The 21,030-nt window shown below is 36.0% G+C and overlaps 1 protein-coding gene across 3 annotated transcripts in view; it reads left to right on the forward strand.

Moving 5' to 3' along the window:
* Nucleotides 1-21,030, forward strand: part of RNGTT (RNA guanylyltransferase and 5'-phosphatase) — a 262,720-nt gene that overhangs the window by 37,232 nt on the left and 204,458 nt on the right. For all 3 annotated transcript variants that reach the window (XM_037013987.2, XM_037013991.2, XM_037013982.2), the window contains exons 7-8: nt 7,701-7,810; nt 9,015-9,116. In XM_037013987.2, the coding sequence (XP_036869882.1) occupies nt 7,701-7,810; nt 9,015-9,116 (212 nt within the window). The remainder of the gene's footprint in view (nt 1-7,700; nt 7,811-9,014; nt 9,117-21,030) is intronic.

Below are 21,030 nucleotides of genomic sequence, written 5' to 3' on the forward strand. Positions count from 1 at the left end.
CCTCTGCAAAGTTGGTGGGGTGAGGATCTGTGCCTCACCTCTGTTGGCCCTCAAGTTCTCTCCTGATGGCCCCTCTGCGACTGTGCCTGCCTTGGGTTGTTTTTTCCTTGAGGAATCTTATCTGTCTCTGGCTTACTAGTCATCCTCCAGGGCCAATCAGGGTGATGTGAGGCATGTGAGTGAGAGAAAGGCAGCATCGGTTTTCTGTCTCTTTGGCTGTTTATGCCTCCATGGCCTCCATGCCCAGTATCTGCTGTAGGGATCCTTTGCCAGCCAGCAGGGTCCTAGCTCAAGTTATATATTTTGAGAAACTCAGGCCATTTTTTATAATGTAGATATTTTTTCCGAAACAACAGGGTAATGAGATTTTAGAAAATGTTTGGTTTGAGAAGGAAGGAGAAAGATCACAGAACCAGCAAACAGGAAGAAAGGTGAAAAGATCGGAAAAACCTTAGGGCAAAACTTAGGGCATAGCTGGGAGCTCTGGGAGCTCTCCCCCTTCTTTCTCTAAATGAAGTTGTAGGTGATGTTGGGTGTCGAGGGAGGCGGACTTCTGGGGTGGTCCTCATCCTCATCTCGGGAGTTCACCACTGTATGATGATGTTTGACCAGCCGTTTGGGGGAGTCAACAAAGACCTTTAGCAGATATGACTTCTCCAGAGATAAGCACTGCTGCTGGGATCTAGTTCTTTATCAGTGTAGGAATAATAAACTATAAATGACAAAAGACTTAGAATTTATAATGGTTAAATATCTGAGGAGAACTTACATAAGACAGTTGATATAGGGATATTTGGAAATATCTATAATATAAAATATTCAGTAAAGTTTAGAATTATTCCTTTGACAGGGCTTTCCAAGAAATTATATATTAGATAAATAAGCAGAAATAGCCAAGTATTTTCCCTAATGAGGAGAAAAAATTCCTCTGACATGTTCCAGAGGCCCCCTGGAACATATCAGAGTTAACTAGAGGTAAAAGCACCTTTTTGAATTTGGTTTTAGAAAGTTGTTAAAAGAAAGTTTTCCGGGCACTTGCCTAAATAGAATTATAGGTTATTATTAAATAATACTTATTATTTAACCAGAATGACAATAAAAAGATCTAAAGGCAAATACAGAAGGTCACACAATTGTTAACAATACTTAGCTTATAGTCCTTTTAATATTAAGATCATATTTCTTAAGCACTCAATAAACAGCTGTACTTAAGAACAAAGTTACCTTCTTTTACTCTCAATACAATGCATTTCTATTCCTTATACCTTCTCTTGTCAAAACACACATTCTTCAGCATACAGAAATGTTTTCCTTATTATATTAGTTTTAATTAAAACTTAAAACCATTTGGTACCTTAACCTTCAGTGAACACTGAAAAATAGGCCATTGTAAACTGTTACACCAGCATTCTTTAGATTGATACATTTATGAACATGTTTTATAATTTCTGGAAATGTGCCTTAGACCACAATTTCTCAGCATAAAATATGTCTATATAACTTAGCAAAACTGTAAGAATTTTAGTTACCACAAAAATTCTTAGGCTGTTTGCAGACATACACACAGTTATATATTAATATGCTGTTATTATTAAGATGTTATTGCTGCACTTATTTTTAGCAGCCATGCTAGATTACTTACAAAACTTTTACCAAACTTTAGACAAAGTCAGTCCTTTCTTTAAACATCTTCTTGAAAGATTTAACAGATAATATCAACTTAAATGACTTTAAGTAAACTTAGGCAGTTGATAACCATGAGGATACATCCGTTTCAGTTAAACTTAAATTAGCCCTAATGTTTAATATTTTTTATTAGAATTTCTGGAAGGTTTAAATTGTCCAATTTTTGCAAGTATTTGTCTGTGAATTAATTTTTATTAATGCCATCCAGAGGTAGAAAAATATTTTTTATTTACACATTTAGACATACAAACCTATAGATTGAGATGTAATGACCACAGTCAACATAAAAGAATGCACACACAGAAACTGACACAAAGATTTTTTAGGTACTAATATCCAAGTGCAAAATGATGATGTAATTATGTGCTGAACTATTGTTTGTTTGCTAAAGAATAAGTTAAGATGGAATCCATCCTGCCTTATATATACTATGTAGTTTATGGCTGGGCTTGCAGGCTAAGTTAATTGTCCAGTTTGCAAATTATTAGAGAGAATGAGGTAGACTTGTAAAGAGAGGGGGCAGGAGATAAGGAGAAGTTATTTTAGACTTTCCAAGGTCAGCTAGCTCTGACTTGGAGTCTGTAGGCATATCATCCTCCTCCCCTCTTCCCCCCGATGATCCAGATTCTTTCTGAAAGTATTGTTTCTTCTGGGTTAGTTTCTGCTCATATTCAGGATGCAAAGATTCATCACTCTCTGAGGCTGTGGATTTTACAAGAGCCTCATAGTCAGTCACCGCCTGTTTAAGTTGTTCAGCCACAACGTTCTCTTCAAGAGGTTTATCTGGCAAACGGGAGGCTGTGGGGGAGAAGTCCAGACTTTCTTTCACTAAATTCCACAGGGCAAATGTTTCCACGGGAAAGTCCTGAGGCCCATGAAGAGTGAAATGTCATTTAAACTGCAGGCCCACTTCTTGCCAAGTCTGCTTAAAAGCAAGAAAAGATTTTAACTGCCAGCTGCGAACATTACTGCTGTGGGTGTGAAGCATAGCTTTAAGCATTAAGTACAAAGAGCGACTGGTCTTTAGATCCAGACAGACCCATAGCTATAGCTTAAAACGTACAAACAAAAATTTGAGAGTCTGACAGTCCTTTGACCCTTGCTATCCCAAGTTTTACTCCTGATGCTACTAGTCCCGTACTACCTCTAGGACTTCACCAAGTCTGTACCTTATAGACACGCGTCTGTTCACCAATAGGAGCCGCTTCTCACTGAAAGTGCCAGCCATGCACATGAGACCTGACTCTTCTCAGGTCCTCAGGTCCCTGTTGGGACGCCACCTGCAGAAACCAGCTCCACAAACCAGCTGAACCTGAGTGGAGTGGATGAGGAGCTTGAGGAAAATACAGTGAGGAAAATACAGAAAAAGACACAGAAACCAAAGCTGGGATCAGGAGGTTGGTTCACTGCCCACGAATGGTGGACAAGTGACGTAGTTTATTTTCTGAGTACCACTTATATACACAAGCTCATAATGATGTTACTTCCATTTCTGGTGATCTAACTTCTGGTGATATCACCGGTGATGTCACGTCTGGGATGACATCACATCTTGCCCTCCACAGACACCACAGAAATAGAATTATTAGAGAATACTATGAAAAATTGCATGCTCAAATTATATCCAACAAATGGGATAACCTACAAAAAATGGACAACTTTAAAGAAAATACAACTTTCCAAGGCTTACACAGGAAGATATAGAAAATCTGAACAGATCAATTACCAGCAATGAAATCAAACTGATAATCAAAAACCTACCTAAGAACAAAACCCGTTGACCAGATGAATTTTATCAAACATTTAGAGAAGGCCTGATTCTCTTTAATGTTTTCCAAAAAGTAGAAGAGGTGGGAATACATACAAACTCATTCTGTGGGGCTAGTAACACTCTAATACCAAAACCAGGCAGACACCACAAAAAAAATTATAAGCCAATATCCCTGATGAATAGAGATGCAAAAATACTCAATAAAACATTAGCAAACTGAATTAAAAAATACATCAAAGATCATCCATCATGATCAAGTGGGATTTATTTCAGGGATACAAGGATGGTAAAATATTCATACATCAATCAATATCATCCACCACATCAACAAAAACAAGGACGAAAACCACATGATCGTCTCCATAAATGCTGAACAAACATTTGATAAAATTCAACTTCCATTCATGATAAAAACTCTTAACAAAATGGGTATAGAGGGCAGGTACCTCAACCTAATAAAGGTCATATATGACGAACCCACAGCCAACATAATACTTAACAGCGAAATGCAGAAAGGTTTTCCTTTAAGATCGGGAACAATACAAGGCTGCCCACTTTTACCACTTTTATTCAACATAGTACTGGAGGTTCTAGCCCCAGCAATCAGACAACACAATGAAATAAAAGCCCTCCAGATTGCTAAGAAAAGAAGTTACACCGTCACTGTTTGTAGGTGACATGCTGTTGTACACAAAAAACCCCAAAGAATCCACCCCAAAGCTACTAGAACTAATAACTGAATTCAGCAAAGTTGCAGGATACAAAATTAATACACAGAAATCTGTTGCATTTGTATATCCTAATGATGAACAAGCAGAGAAATCAGGAAAACAATTCCATCCACAATTGCATCAATAAAATAAGATACCTAGGAATAAACCTAACCAAGGAGGTGAAAGATCTGTATCCTGAAAACTATAAGACACTGATAAGAGAAATTATACATCAATAAATGGAAATACATCCCATGCTCATTGATAGGAAGAATTAATATTGTTAAAATGGCCATCCTGCCTAAAGCAATCTGCAGATTCAATGCAATCCCTATCAAAATTCCAACAGCACTTTTCAGTGAACTAGAACAGATAGTTCTAAAATTCATATGCAACTCAAAAGACTGAGTAGCCAAAGCAGTCCTGAGAAGGAAGAATAAAGCTGGGGGGCTTATGCTCCCCAACTTCAAGCTCTACCACAAAGCCACAGTAATCAAAATTTAGTACTGGCACAAGAACAGAGCCATAGATCAACTGAACCGAATAGAGAGCCCTGATATAAACATGAACATATATAGTCATAATATACAATAAAGGAGCCATGGATACACAATGGGGAAATGACAGCCTCTTCCACAGCTGGCAGCTGGTGTCGGAAAAACTGGACAGCAACATGTAAGAGAATGAAACTGGATTATTGTGTAACTCCATACACAAAATAAACTCGAAATGGATCAAAGACCTGATTGTGAGTCATGAAACTGCAAAACTCTTAGAAGAAAACAGGCAAAAATCTCTTGACTATAAACATGAGAAACTTTTTTCTGAACACATCTTGGCAAGGGAAACAAAATAAAAAATGAAACGGGACTGCATCAAACTACAAAAGCTTCTGTAGCACAAAGGAAACCATCAGAACAAAAAGGCATCCTACAGTATGGGAGAATATATTTATAAATGACATATCTGATAAGGGGTTAACATCCAAAATATATAAGGAACTCACATGCTTCAACACCGAAAAAGCAAATAACCCGATTAAAAAATGGGCAGGTGAAGTGAACAGACACTTCTTCAAAGAAGTTCAGATGGCTAACAGGCACATGAAAAGGTGCTCCACATCACTAATTATCAGGGAAATGAAAATTTAAACCACAATGAGATATCACCTCACACCAGTTAGGATCAATATCCAAAAGACAAACAACAGCTAATGCTGGCGAGGATGTGGCGAATGGGGAACCCTCCTACACTGTTGGTGGGATTGTAAATTAGTTCAACTAGTGTAGAAAACATTATGGAGGTTCCTCAAAAAACCAAAAGTAGAAATACCATTTGACCCAGGAATTCCACTCTTAGGAATTTACCCAAGGAAAACAAGATCACAGAATCAAATAGACATATGTATCCCTATGTTTATTACAGCACTATGTACCATAACCAAGATATGCAAGCTACCTAAGTGTCCATCTATAGATGAATGGATAAAGATGTGGTACATACACACAATGGGATATTTTCAGCCATAAGAAGAAAACAAATCCTACTATTTGCAACAGCATGGATGGAGCTAGAGGTTATTATGCTCAGTGAAATAGGGCAGAAGAGAAAGACAAGTACCAAATGATTTCCCTCATTTGTGGAGTATAACAACGAAGCAAAACTGAAAGAACAAAGCAGCAGTGGACTCACAGACTCCATAGAAGGGACTAGGGGTTACTAAAGGGAATGGATTGAGGAGGGTGGGTCAGGAGGAAGGGTGAAGGGGAGTTATGATTAGCACACATAATGTAGGGGGGGGCACGGGGAAGGCACTATAGCACAGAGAAGACAAGTAGTGATTCTATAGCATCTTACTATGCTAATGGACAGTGGCTGCAGTGTGGTATGGGGTGACTTGATAATATGGGTGGATGTGGTAACCACAATATTGCTCATGTGAGACCTTCATTAGATTGTATATCAGTGATACCTTAATAAAAAAATATATAAAGGAATTGAAAAAAAATTCTGTAGCAGTGTTTTGGGAAAGCTCTTGACTGAATGTTGACTGTATTTCCTATGTTCCAGTCCATTTTATTATTTGTTAAAGAAGTAATGTTTATATTTTTAGGATATGTTAATACTAATTTGCTTCTCAGAAATGAAGCTAGATACCTTCCTCATGTAAAAGTTACAAAAAAAATCCTATGCTATTAGTAATTTATGAATAGAGATACTGAATATTGAATTCTCTGAGTGCCTTCTCTAAAGATATTGAAGTTATCTGAATATTTCACCAACTAAATTTGTTAAAAAAATCTTATTTCCCTGGTTAGCTTTCCTTTAAAAAGGTTTTTTTCTTTCATTCATTCTTTCTTTTACTTTGTGATGGCAGAAATGATTCTTAAGACATTTCATTGGTGGGAAAAGAGAGGTTATGGTATAATAGAGGAGTGGTACTCTTTAATCCTTTGGCTCATTCAATCTCTAAGGTATGCTTATTTAAGGAAAAAAAAGTAGGCAAATATTAGATCACTATAAATTTGACTCAGAATAAGGGGCAAAAAGTATGTACGTGAACTAAATATTAAATGTCCTTTTTTTTTTTAAACTTCCCAAGTAGCTCACGTTGTCAAATCTTTGCCAGAAGGTTTATAGACCATATTTTTTTATTCCCTAATTACATAATAGCTGGAGTTGCTTTATGATTTTTCTTGAGACTGATGTCTGTAGGTAATTGGAATATCAGTAGATCATTTCTTTAGTGTTTAAGATTTCTAGGAGTGTTTTTTAAATATTTGGTAAGTAAATTCTCCATTTGCTTCACTTCTCTGTGATATTTTTAAATATGCTTACTATGAAATACAGTGAGACATTTTGTATAGTTCTGACTTACAGAATTTGAATTAAAAATTCATTGATGAAAAATATTTAGTTTTTATGTTGATACACCCAATGACTGTAGCTTAGCCACTTTGTCTACTGTTAGATTCATATTCTAGTTTACAAAGATATACATTGTATGTGTTTATCTCCTTTATATCCTTACTCCATCACTGATACAACTCTCATCTTCTTCCCTAAATCAGAATCATTTGGTGAGTGGTATAGTGTAGACCTGCATTCAAGTTTTATTTTTACCATTTGAATAATATGCATTCTGTCTTTATTCCTCATTTATTTATTTATGAAACAAATATAATCTACCTTTCAGCATTGTTATAAGGATTAGAGAAAATGCCAGATACTTTGCTTAGCTCTGAGTGGTGGTAGATAAATTATTGCTGTTATGATCACTGAGTAGTGCCCATGGAGTACTTTGGCAACATGACACGGACACTGGGCTATATATGTATGCTGAAAATCATATGCTGGATTAAAAATCTGTTGTGTGCTCCCATAGGAGTTTATAGAGCCTCCTACAACAGACCATTTCTATTTCACGTGTTTGCTCAGATTTGTGAAAATAAACATATCTTTTTTTCAGTCCAGTTTTCTAAATGGATTTCAACTCTAATAAAATATTTCTCTTTTCCTTTTATTTTAAGGGTGCCATTTTCTTGGAAGGTGTAACTGTTAAAGGTGTAACTCAAGTAACAACTCAACCAAAGTTAGGAGAGGTACAGCAGAAGTGTCATCAATTCTGTGGCTGGGAAGGGTAATAAATACTTTAAAGTTTTAAATAAAATTTATTCTTAATCTGTAACACTTAACATCAATGCAAACATCGACATGGCTTCTTTGTTGACTAAAAAGATGTCATGCAAGAGTTTATCAGCTTTTTCTCAAGAGAGGCAGTCAGAGTTAGTTGAGTCAAGATTAGATAGCTAGACAGGTGACTCAAAATTAGATGGCTTACATGTCTTCCTAAAGGAGTAGAAAGTTACTGTGGTCACCATCTATTTTGTTTTTCATGTTTGATTCCATAGTTGCTGATTGGTGTTTGGGTAGCCCTTATTTTATTAAGAAAGAAGAGATGAAACTTTAATGTGTCTCATTTTCTAGTTTTTCTGTAATGAGAAACTTGGGAGAGTCAGCTTTAAGTGTGTTCTGTCTCCTACCATGATTACAAATATCAGACATCACGGGAGAGGATTCAGGCGAGAGTTCACTACTCTGTTGTCTTTGCGTCTTGATATATGGTCATTTCTGTTGATCATTGCCATCTGTGGCAGAAAATTCTAATATAGTTAGAACATAAAAAACAGGATTATTAATTGCTAAATATTCCTAATATAAAGAACTTTCTGACTGGTATATACAGATCGATCAGGAGAAATAATTTTTACTAAAAGATAATGAAGTAATATTGAAGAAGGTGATGAAGTAAATAATTTTAACTAAAGATGATTTTAGTATCGTGTTAAACTCTTGCCAGTACACTTTAATCTTGACTTATATTTTTCCTGTTTTGTCACTTCTGGGCATCTTTTGAGCAGAAACATGCCAACCCTGTAGAGTTATGCCAAGTTGGCAGAACATGAAGTAGGACTATGGGGTCTAGAATAATGTAAGATAATTAAAGCAAGATTTAAACTTCCTCCTTAAGTAAAAATCTTGAAAAAACATATTTGCATATCATGTGTATTAATATTTAAAAATTAGCCCAGTAGTTATAGTATAGCAGTGGCAGTTATTTAACTGATTAATTATAGTTAGTTAGTTTCCTGTGTTCTAAGATGTCAAGAAAACAATAACCTTTTGTTCGCATTCTTTGAAAGCTGGTATTATTCCAGTTGACATTAATCTCTTGATAGGGAGAACATTGTGATAAATGTGTGACTCATGCTGAGATTGGTTTAAGACATGTATTGCTTTGTATGGATACCAGCCATGATAGTAATAAAATGTTCCTCTTTAAGGTCTGGATTCCCTGGAGCACAGCCTGTTTCCATGGACAAGCAAAATATTAAACTTTTGGAGCAGAAGCCATATAAAGTAAGCTGGAAAGCAGATGGTACTCGGTAAGTCAGACTTCTAAAAACAGTTATACAAATAACCCTAATGGCTGAAGAATATTGCTTTATTGTTAGAGAAGGTTTGCATTCTTGGGAGTGTGAATTTCAGACCTAACAGCGAAATAAGCATGTTTTAAACATTGTGTAGTTCTTGTTTTGCTAGTATTCTTAGCTGTGTAATACATTTCTTCTTTATCCGTTTATCTCTCGATTGTACTGAGGTTCTGGAAAAGAAGAGATACAATGCAGGTATCTCTTCAAGGTGCTGTTTGCATATTTTAGTTTTTCAATGTTATTTTGAAGATGATACAGGTTGGAATTAATTTTTATGAGAAGTTTCTGAATGTCAGAGTGGCAATTATAGTGCTCTTCATCTACATTTTAGTTGTGGTGACTTAAAAGATACCTGTGGCGACGTGGAATGGGACAGATACAACAACTTGATCTTAACATTAGGTGAATATAATATTATTTCAACATGATAGGCTTTTTAGTAATTTATTGTATTTTACTTTTATTTGAGAATATGTCAAAATAACTTTCATTTGTCTTTCTTTTTGGGAAACAGTCTTTCCCTTCAATTTAGCATTTTGTTGCTTTTTTTGGGTTTTGTAGGTAACGTAGGTTTTTCAAATAAAATTCAGAAAATAAGAAAAAGAAGAAAATAAAAACAGAGAGTGATTTTATCACCTAGAGATAAGTGCTACCATCATTGTGGTATTGACCATATTCTTTTGGTTATGAAGCAGTTATTGTTTTTAATATTAATGCTTGCTATAGTGTATCCAAATAGTTAACTAACAGGTATGTTTTACTTTACATGATCATCTGTTCACATTATCTTGAATTTACTTTAAAAAGGAACTAGCTTTACAGAATTAATATTAATACATGATAAAAAAATTCAAATAGTATAGAGAGATAAAATGAAAAAGTTGAGTTTGCCTTATGGGCTTCTAGGAATATTCATTCTGCAAGGATGAATCTAGAAGGATGGACACAGTTAAAGATTCGGTACAGATAATATGAATGGTTTGCCGTTTCCATGTCTTCCTCCCAGTGGATATGTATTTTTGGAGGATAAGTAAGAAGTAGGTTCATTGCTTATTTTCAGAATGTTAATACTCTATTTAACTTGGCTGATTAAAAATTAAAATTATATTTAATTTTTCTCCCAGTTTCATTTTTAAGAACCTCTGTATTTCTGTTGGTATTATTTGGCTTTACATTTAGAAAATAAATATTAGGATTAGAGTAAGTTTGGAATCTAGTAAGTTGGTAGTTAGGATTAGAAGGGCTTAAGTTGTTGAGACATATTTTTTTAATAGATACAGAACAGTGTCCTAGTAGATGAGGTTATTACCTACCTTCATGAGTGGAGGATGAGTGAAGTGGAGAGGAGCAAAGGTGCCTATTTCTAGGCTTTCTACTACAAAAATGGCCTGGAGATTGGGGGATGGGGCACAGTTTTATTCTGATGAATTTCATATTCTGGATATTCTTTACTTTCTAGGTTGCCTTTTCCATGGTAGTGAGGCTGTTATCATGGCAAACCTTGGGCAAAATAATAAAGTCTGCAAGTTGGCTGCTATCCTACTTTTGTTCGTTTCCCTCCCCTGCCACTCCTCTGTACTCCTTTCTCTGTGTTTCAGTACTGTCAGATCCCTAAATGATTAGCTATAGTAGTTTAAACTAAGATGTTTTTAATGGAATTATCGTATTTCTCATAGAACCGTGCTTCACCAAAACCAAAAGGAAAATCTCTACATAATTATTTGTGTATTCTGTCTTAGGATATTTTATTCCAGGAGAAACAGACTTATGTGAGATGTTTTCTGTGCAAAATCTCTCTTTTGTACATTAGGATTTCAGGCCAATAGGATGGGAGAGAGACTTTCTGTGATTTATAGGCTGAAAAGAGCCTGAGGAGGCTGTAGAATGGTCTAGGAGGTCAAGGAATTAGAACAGCTGGTTAATAGCCAAGAATTCTAGATTCCATTTTCTGTAAAGCCATGTCATGATAGAATGTGGGACCTCTTTTTATTATCTTTATTCTGTAGTTTATTGGCTTTTGTTGTATCTGGCAATGGTATTTAGATTGAAGGATCTTTGAAATTTAGTGTAATATGAGACCTGGATGGAGTTAGCAATAAAAGGTATTGGCTAGGAATTTGCATCAGCCTGGTCAAGACCTGGAGGTAACAGTGGCCGTTTGACAGGAATTTGTAATCGATTCTAAAACATGATAGAATAGGGAATAATTCCTCAATGTAAAGCCAAATAATATACATAGAAATATGGAAGTTCTTAGTAATGAAACTGAGAGATTTGTATTACCTATGTAGGAGAATTGATAAGCTATGTTAATTGCAGTAACAGGTGAAATCATTTTGATGGAATAATTAATATTTATATGTTTTGTCTTTCAGTAAATCACCCTTTTTAAAAATCATACTTTTTAAAATGATATGTTCTTCTGTCACAGCATACTGTTTCCTTCATAGCACTCTTCATTATCAGAAGTTACTTTTTTCTTTCTAATTATTTTGTTTCTGTCTCTCCTATATTGGAAGCATACATGGATGTTGTACTAGAAAGACTGCATCAGTAGTAGAAAGAGCACAGGGTTAGAAATTGAAGACCTTTACTGGCTTGGATAAGGTGTATAGTTGGTACTAATATGCATTATATTGTATCATAGCTGTTTGTGTGCGCAGAGATGGAAGGGGGTCTTCCCCGACACACAACAGCAAGCAATTCTCGAACACTAGCAGAGTGTCTGAGAGCTCAATTCAATTCTGAGTCTGTCTGCCCAGAGACAACACCAGATTCCCCAGGTTAAGGGCTCAGTCCTACACGACTGTCCTCCACAAGCCCCAGGCAGTTACCTGTGCTTCTGACCTACCGGCTACAGATTGGCGGCTCCAGTGACCTCCCTCTTAGATTTGATTAATTTGCTAGAGCTGCTCACAGAACTCACCAGTTTAATAAAGGATACCATAAAGGATACAAGTTATAACAGCAAGATGAAGAGATGTGTAGGGCAAGGTCCCAAATAAAGGAGCTTCTGTCCTTGGGGAGTTTGGGGCCTGGCTTGGTGGCACATGGATGCTCCCCAAGTGTAGAAGCTCTCTCTTCCACAGAGAAGCAGGATCCGGTAGACCAATACGCTCTCCTCAGGGAGTTTTGTGAGGGCTTTATTGCATAGTCATGATTCATTAATTTATTGGCCATTGGCTGATTAAACTTCCAGCCCCTGCCCTTGGGTGGGGGTCCAAAAGTCTCTCATTAACATGAAGAAATACTCATTTGACCTTTAAGACTCTGTAGTGTTTTTAGCAACTGTGAATGAAGACCAAATAAACCTGGGAAATATATATTTGGTTATCTGAATGACCAAATATGTATTTCTTATGACTCATTATATTACAAGCTGTATATATATTTCTACGTCTTGTGGTTAATTTGAAGCCTAAATGAGATAATGTGTACTGAAATGACTTAAATTGCATAATGCTCTAAATGAAATGTACTGTCAATTTCCCAATATTAAACATATTAGTTGCCCAAGTAGGTAGAGGAGCAAATAAATATATGGGTTCCTCTTAGTTCACTTTCACAAACAATGACACCATCTTTTCTGGCACAGAGTATCTGCTTCTGTGTCTCATTAATTGATTTTAAAAACTACTTGTAGTACATATCAGATATTTCTCCTGTTTCAACTGTATTTTGTACTTCATTAATTATCCTTAAAAGACTAGCTCTAATTCTGAATTATTTGCAATAATATTATCACATTAAATATGTGCCTGCATACACACACATACAAATATATATTCTTATCTTTAGTACACACAAGTTACCTACTTTCTTGTTAGAAAGTTATGTTGGTTTTGTCAAAGACAGGGGTCGGCAAACTATGTCTATAGGCCAGATCTGCCCCAAGGCTTCTTTTTGTAGGAGTCATGAGTTAAGAATGGCAAATGTATATGTATGTGTGTGTTTGTGTAAAATTTTTTTTTGTTTTGGTAAAACATATATATATATATAAAACATAAAATTTACCATTCTATTAATAAATTAGTTGTGAAATCCCTGTGAAAACTCTTGGATTTTTTTTAAAGATTTGAAGTAGTTGATAGAGATGTTCAAAAGAGTAGTTGATACACACTCTTGTATTAGTTCAAGTATATAACACGGTGGTTCAACAGTTACCTATATTATTAAATCCTCACCTCAACTAGTGCAGTTACTATCTGTCAACACAGGAAAATGTTACAGAATCATTGACTATATTCTCCATGCTGTGCTATGATCACTGTGACCAACTTATATTATATTTGAGTATATTGGTGTCCCTTTGTCCCCTCCCCATGCTACCCATCCACCCCAACTTCTCCCCTATGGTAACCACCAGTCACTTCTCAGAGTCTGTGGATCTACTGCTATTTTGTTAATTTTGTTTTGTTTTGTCTTTAGTTTCCACAAATAAGTGAAATCATATGGCATTTGTCTTTCTCCCCCTGGCTATTTCACTTAGCATAATAACTTCTAGGTCCATCCATATTGTGGCAAATAGCAGGATTTTTTTATGGCTGAATAATATTCCTTTGTGTATATGTACTGCATTTTTTAAAATCCATTTATCTATGGATGGATACTTTGGTTGTTTCTATATCTTGGCTGTTGTCAATAGTGCAGCAATAAACATAGGGGTACATATATCTTCTAGAATCAGGGATATTGTTTTCATTGTGTAAATTCCAAAAACTGGAATTACTGGGTCATTTGTTATTTCTATTTTAGTTTTTTGAGGAACCTCCAGACTGCTTTCCATTGTAGCTGCTCCAATTTACATTCCCATCAGTAGGGTAAGAGGGTTCCTTTTTCTCCACATCCTTGCCAGCACTTGCTATTTCTTCTGGATGGCCCATCTGACTGGTGTGAGGTCCCACATATTTTGAACAGTTATATCCTGGTTTTCATTTGTCTCCTTATGCCAAGCAACTCATGTATTGCTTGAGTTCTTCTTTGATTCATTCATTGGTCCATGGGTTGTTTATAAGCATGTTGTTTAACCTCCAAGTGTTTGTTGGTTTTTTGTTTTCTTTGTGTAATTTATTTCTAGTTTCATACCATTGTGATCTGAAAAGATGCTTGGTAATATTTCAATCTTTTTGAATTTGGAGGCTCTTTTTGTGGCCTACTTTGTGATCTATCCTGGAGAACTGTTCTGTGTACACTTGAGAAAAATGTGTATCCTGCTGCTTTTCAGTGGAGTGTTCTGTAGATATCTGTTAAGTCCATCTGATGTAATGCATTATTCACTGCCTCTGTGTCCTTATTTATTTTCTGTCTTGTTGATCTGTCCATTGATGTAAGTTGCATGTTAAACATCCCCTAATATGATTGAGTTGCAGTCTGTTTCTCCCTTTAGTTTTGTTAGTATTTATTTTTCATATTTACCTGTTTCTATGTCTGGTGCATATATATTTACATTTGTTATATCCTTTTGTTGGATTGACCCCTTTACCATTATGGAATGTCCTTCTTTGTCTCCTGTTATTTTCTGTTTTGAAATCTATTTTATCTGATTACAAGTACTGCTATGCTTACTTTTTTCTCCCTGTTATTTGCATGAAATATCATTTTCTATCCCTTCTCTTTCAGTCTATGAATGTCTTTAGATTTGAAATGAGTCTTTTGTAGGCAGTATATAGGTGGGTCTTGTTTCTTTATCCATTGTGCCACCTTATGCCTTTTGCTTCAGTTTTAAGGAGGTTATTGATAAGTATGTACTTATTGCCATTTGATTGTTTTCTGGTTGTTTTTGTAGTTCCTTCTGTTTTTGTTATTTGATGGTTTTCTTCAGTGTTGTGATTGGATTTCCATTTTTTAATTTTTTTGTTTATCTATTTGGCTTCAGGTTTGTGGTTACCTTAAGTTTTATGGATAGCTTCCTAACTATATAACAAGTCTATATTAAGTTGATGATTGCTCTATTTCAAACATAATCTAAAAGTACTTCTGTTTTCTCCTTCTTCCACACTTTATTAGATGTCATAATCTACATTTTTTTTGTGTATCCTTGGACTGATTTTGTGTATAGTTGGTTTTACTGCATTTGTTTATAACTTCGAACTTGCTTAATAAGTACTTGGTCTACTACCTTTATTGTGGGTTTATTTTCATGGATGAAAAATATTTAGACTTAATAACATTACCATCTACAGAAGTACCTTTAACATACCCTGTAGGGCCTGTTTATTGGAGGTAAATTTTTAATCTCTCCTTGGTAATTTTCAATGATAACCCTCCTGGGTAGAGGATTCTTGGTTGAAGGTCCTTCTGTTTCATTACATTAAATATTTCATGCCACTCTTTTCTGGCCTTTGAAGTTTCTGCTGAGAAGTCTGCTAATAGATTGATGTGGTTTCTTTTTAAGTAATTTTGCCTCTCCAGCTGCTTTCAGTACCCCCTCTTTATCCTTAATATTTGCCATTTCAATTATTACATGTCTTCTTGTTGTCTTTGTGGAGTTCCTTTTGTTAGGGGCTCTCTGTGCTTCTAGGACCTGGGTGTCTGTTTCCTTCCCCAGATTGGGAAGTTTTCAGCAATTATTTTTTTTAAGAGACATTCTACTCCTTTGTCTCTCTCTCTTCCTCCTGGTACTTCTATTGTGCGAATATTGCTTCATTTGGAGTTGTCACACAGCTCTTTTAACATCCTTTCATTTCTCAGGATTCTTTTATCTCTCTGTTCCTCAGCTTTATTGTTCTCCTGTTCTCTAATTTCCATCTCATTCATTGTCTCCTCTAATAGCAGCAATCTATTATTCATTCCCTCCATTGTATTTTTATTTCAGTCATTGTATTATTCAGCTCTGAGTTTTAACTCTTCTCTCTTTGTTGTAGTTCTCTGTGAAACTGCTAATACTTTTCTGCAGATCAGTGAGCATATTATTGACTGATGCTTTGACATCTTTATCAAGAAGACTGGTGATATCCATTTCATTTAGCCCTTTTCTAACGTCTTATCCTTTTCTTTTGTTTGGAACATATTCTTTTGCCTCCTCATTTTGTCAGAGTTTCTACATTTATTCCTTTGTATTAGATGGATCTGCTATGCCTCCTGGTCTAGAAAGTAATGGTTTTATGAAGAGGGCATCCTGTGGTGTCCAGAAGCTCAGGACTCTTTGCTCACCTGTGTCTGGTTTTCCCTTGTGACGGTGCCCCATCTGCTATTTGTGGGCTGTGGGCAGGGTCATCTTCCCGTCTATGGGCAGTGGCTGATCTCAGTCTGCCCCCAACTCACTGTTTACCTCAGTCATGCAGTGGAGCTTCTACTGGGATCATTGTGGGCAGGGTCACCCACTGTCCACACGGCAGCTGTGCCAGCGCTGCTGGACTGTTGGGATGTGTGGGGTGCATGTGCAGGGAGTACCTGGGGTGGAGCTGTCAGCAAGGGGGATGGAGCACTTGGGGCTGGCTCCCTGGAGCTCATGGTCAGTGGGCTGAAGGAGGGCTGGGGAAGCATCATCCACCTGCCCTTTCTCTTGCAGAGAGAGCTCCATTCAACCCTAGCCCCTCTGGCACCTTCCCACTGCTGGTAAATATTTCAACCTGCTGCCTCTATTGGGTCTCAGCAGAACCAGTGGAGCATGCCTGTCCTCTACAAGTGGCAGAAGTCCCAGCCTCCCAGAGTGCTTCAACTCTCCTGGGCATCCAGCCCTGTTAATCACCATAGCCCAGTGCAATGTGGACTCTGTTTCCAGAGCAGATCTCCTGGGCCAGGTGTGCAGAGTTTCTGGGTGCTTACACCCTCCCTACTCTGTTCCTCTCCATTCTGCTTTGGGCTGGGATGGGGAGAAGGGCTGTGGTCCTGATTGATCCTGGCTCTGCCAGTTTACCCTTCTCTGTGTGGTCCTCTCTTCTTTACCAGGTGTTGGTGGTCTGCTCAGCAGTTTTCAGGGTTAGTTGAGTTTGCTGTAGTCACTTCCTTGGTGTGTTTGTGGGAGGACGTTTCCGCCTTGCCTTCCTACTTCACCATTTTTTTCATGATATCCTCTTGGATTTTTATTTTTATTTATTCATTTAATTGAATTATAATTGAGATACAATATTAGTTTCAGGTTGATAACATACTGATTCAGTATTTTAAAAAATCACAATTATAATCCTTTTTAAGTGTATCCTTTTTAAGTTTCAGTAGCATTAACTATGATCATATTATATAAAATGTTTTTATATTTTTAAAGAATGGAAAAAAAAAAGAATATGTGATAGAGACTGTATATATGGTTTATAAAGCCTAAAATGTTTATCATTGGCCCCTCATATGAGAAGTTCACTAACTCCTGGTCCGAACCTATGCTTTCCGACACTCATGTGGCTGTTGAGCACTGGAAGTGTGGCTAGTCTGAATTGAGATGTGCTACAGTGTAAAATACTCACCAGAATTCAAAGCATTAGTATGAAAACAAGAATGTCTAAAATATCAGTAATTTTAATATCAGTTACATGTCAGATATATTGAGGTCAATAACATATTTGAAAATTACTTTTTTTTTTTTACTGTGGCTACTAGAAAATTTAAAATTACTCATAGGGCTTACATTATTTCTGTAGGATAGTATCTAGACAGAGAAGGCTATTATTTACTTGGTAGGTTAAAATGCGATTCAACTGAGAACAGGCATGAGGCATGCTGGCTTGATCGGTCATGTTATATAAAAGCCAGTTTTGAATGGAGCTGTGCACTAGAGCAGGAAAGGAAATTTTAATTGATGAACCAGTAAGTGAAGAGGGCATCTCAAGCCTCTTACAAGTCAGACAAAGGCATAGTTTTATATGCTGCTTAGGGTTGCTATGAATCTACATGGCTTTGTAAAGAGCTTTGAAATCATAGACCTTCTTTGTCCCATGTCATGCAAAATATACATTTGTTTATTTTTGAAACAAAAATGGATAATTGCAATGCAATTATAAGAAAGAGATTTAATTGAAAAGCCAAAAAAACCATTTTGTCTGTTGTTAAAGAGTAAAGTAACTCATTATCAAATAAGTAGTGATTTTTGCTGTTCAGTTTTGGGTTTTCTTTGAGGCAGGTTGTTACCAGAAAGATCACAAAAATGTGTTCAGGTAATGCTCTTACAATTTCCTTGGCGTGAAACAGAATTTCTTAACCTTTTTTATCTTGTTTCCTCACTGTACAATGAAATTAACAATAATTACCCTATAGATAGATTTATTTTGAGTAGTAAGTGAAATGTATATAAAGCACTTAGCATGGTGCCTTGCATATAGTAGGTATCTAATAATTGTTAATTCATTTTTAGTTGGCTAAGTAAATGTCTAATTTCAAACCTTTGCATATTTGCAACTTACATATTACATTAGCTAAATTACATGGCAAGTTTAACTGGCCATAAAATTGCTGTTGGTTTGTTTGCTTTATAGTTGCTGCAAGAAAGAAATTAGGGGTGTGTGTATGTGAGAGAGAGAGAAAAAGACAAGAAGGGGGAGAGAAAGAGCAGACGTGCACATGTGTGTGTGTGTGTGTGTGTGTGTGTGTGTGTGTGTGTGTGTGTGTGTGTGAGGTTGGGATCTAGGAGTTAAAATGATAATTAGTAACACTGTTTTAGAATTAAGATTTTTCTTCTTTTTGTTTTAATATTACTAAGTCTCACTTCCCTTATTTGTAACATGAGAATGATAACTTAGAATTTAGGGATCCATTTAAAAACTTGTGCTTCGCCATCCAATTAGGAACTCTAGTTTGCCATTCAGTTAGTAACTTCGAAAAGCACTAACTGTAAAATGCAGAGTGTTGATAGTCTAAGGGACCCTGAATATTTTTTTCAAGGTGAACATATTAGATATCAAATGGAAGTGGTCAAGTTTTAATGCAATGCAGTTTATATTAAACAGTAAATTTAAATTCAAAAAGAAAAAGTAAGGTGCCAAATGTTTCAGCTTAAAAATCTTAAAATTCCTTTTATGTCATTTGTTTCTTTTTTGTGGTAAATATTGAAGTAAATAATCCCTTGCTTTCCGAGCAGCTTGTTTGAGGGGAGTCGCTCATGTTCCTCTGGGTGCCCACGACTAAACTTCTTCAGTCTCTTACGATCCATCCCTCTGTTCAGGCTCCTTCACATACACCCCTATGTTGGGGAGAAGTGGAGGCCTGTGCTGGGAGCCCATTGCTCACATTCTGCCTTCCTGCTCTTCCAGCTGTGTTTCCTGTTTTAACCCCAGACTTTTAACTCTAGCAACTTTGTCAGAGTTACAAGTAGGGTACGTTTTTCTCTTTATTATATATAATAAATGCATCAAGCTCTAAAGTTTATGCTTTTGACATCTTGTGTGAGTTTCAGAAGCAAGAAGATAGGTAACTGAGGAAGTGTCAGGGCTTCTAAAGAATCATTTTGAGAAAAATAATGGGATTTCATGATGGGCCTGGGATTAGTGGAAACAGGAGCATGAATTATTTGTGATAAATGAAAACCATTATATTTTAATTGACAGTATTTGATATATGACTAATAAAATATGAATATATGCATATGTGGGTGCTATTTAAGGCTTCATGATTTATGTGTCCTTATAACGGATTTTTTTGATGAATACATTATATAAATTTAAATAATAGAGAACAGGACCAAGTGTTCTATGTGTAGACTTATAAACTTGAAACATAAAAGCAGTATTTAAATCTTAAAGGTTCAGTGTCATATTTGGAAGTTAGAACCAATATTAACACTTAAAGTTGGGTGGAAAATCAGGTGAAATGAAAGTTTGGAAGTTGTGAAACTAATGGAACTTAGCTCTAAATAAGGCAACATAATGTGGTTAAGAGTGTATTACTTTTGCAGTAAGAAGGTGGAGTTTGTAGCTTGGTCCTCTAACTTTGTTGGCTGTGTGCCTTTCATGAATTAAACACATTTTTGAACCTTACTTTTCTCATACGTAAAATGAAAATATTTGTTCTTAGAGTTGTAAGTCTTCAGTGAAATGTTGATGTAAAGTGCCTTTAAAACAGCCCTGATATACAATAAGTGTTAATTTTTAAATGAATGAGAACTATATTAACGAATAATTCTTGACATACTTGAGCATGATCTACTATTTCAGTGTGCATGTGTGTGTGTGTGTGTGTGTGTGTGTGTGTGTGTTGGCAAGAAATAATAAAACTGGAATGAAAGAAAGTTTTAACCTGTAAAAGGCTGTATAACACAGTGACTGAGAAGACAAACTCAGGCGCCAGACTGCCTACGTCCAAATTTTGGCTCATCATATTACTAGTGTTGTGATCTCAGTTTACATGTCTATAAAATGGGTGTAATACTAGAATCAGTTATTGGGTTTTGTGATAATTAATTGGTTAATATGCACAAAGTAGTTTTGAATTGTGCCTGGCATTTAGTAATTGTTCTTGCTGTTGTTATTATGGTTCGTATAGAGGGGAAGGGGAAACTGTTTGGCTCAAACTATTAAATATAAGTTTTCAATTGTGTTCCTGAGCTACTTTCTGTTATCTAGTTCACGTCTCACATTTTTCATTGTATGCTTTCATTTTGTTATTCTCCGAAATGTTTTTAAAACTTCCACATGTAACATTGAAAAGAAAGCTTGTTAAAACACAACTTTTTTCAAGATTATTTATATAAGCTCTGTCCTAGCATCTAACATACTTAAACTGGGAAACCACTTGAGGTATTTGAAACTGAGGGCTTTAAATGCTCAACCCAGTAGGGAAATTTCTGCTTCAAAGAATAGGGCTATGTTGTTCATTGCTTCATTATTAAAGAAACTGAACCAGTTCACTGTGCCAAAAGCAGATGTGAACTTTTCCCACATGGCTTACATTATTGATTCATTTTTAGTCAACTTGAGTTATAATTTATGTGCAGTGTGCA

The sequence above is a fragment of the Manis javanica genome, chromosome 13, assembly GCF_040802235.1.
Source record: "Manis javanica isolate MJ-LG chromosome 13, MJ_LKY, whole genome shotgun sequence".
In the NCBI taxonomy this organism is placed as follows: Eukaryota; Metazoa; Chordata; class Mammalia; order Pholidota; family Manidae; genus Manis; species Manis javanica.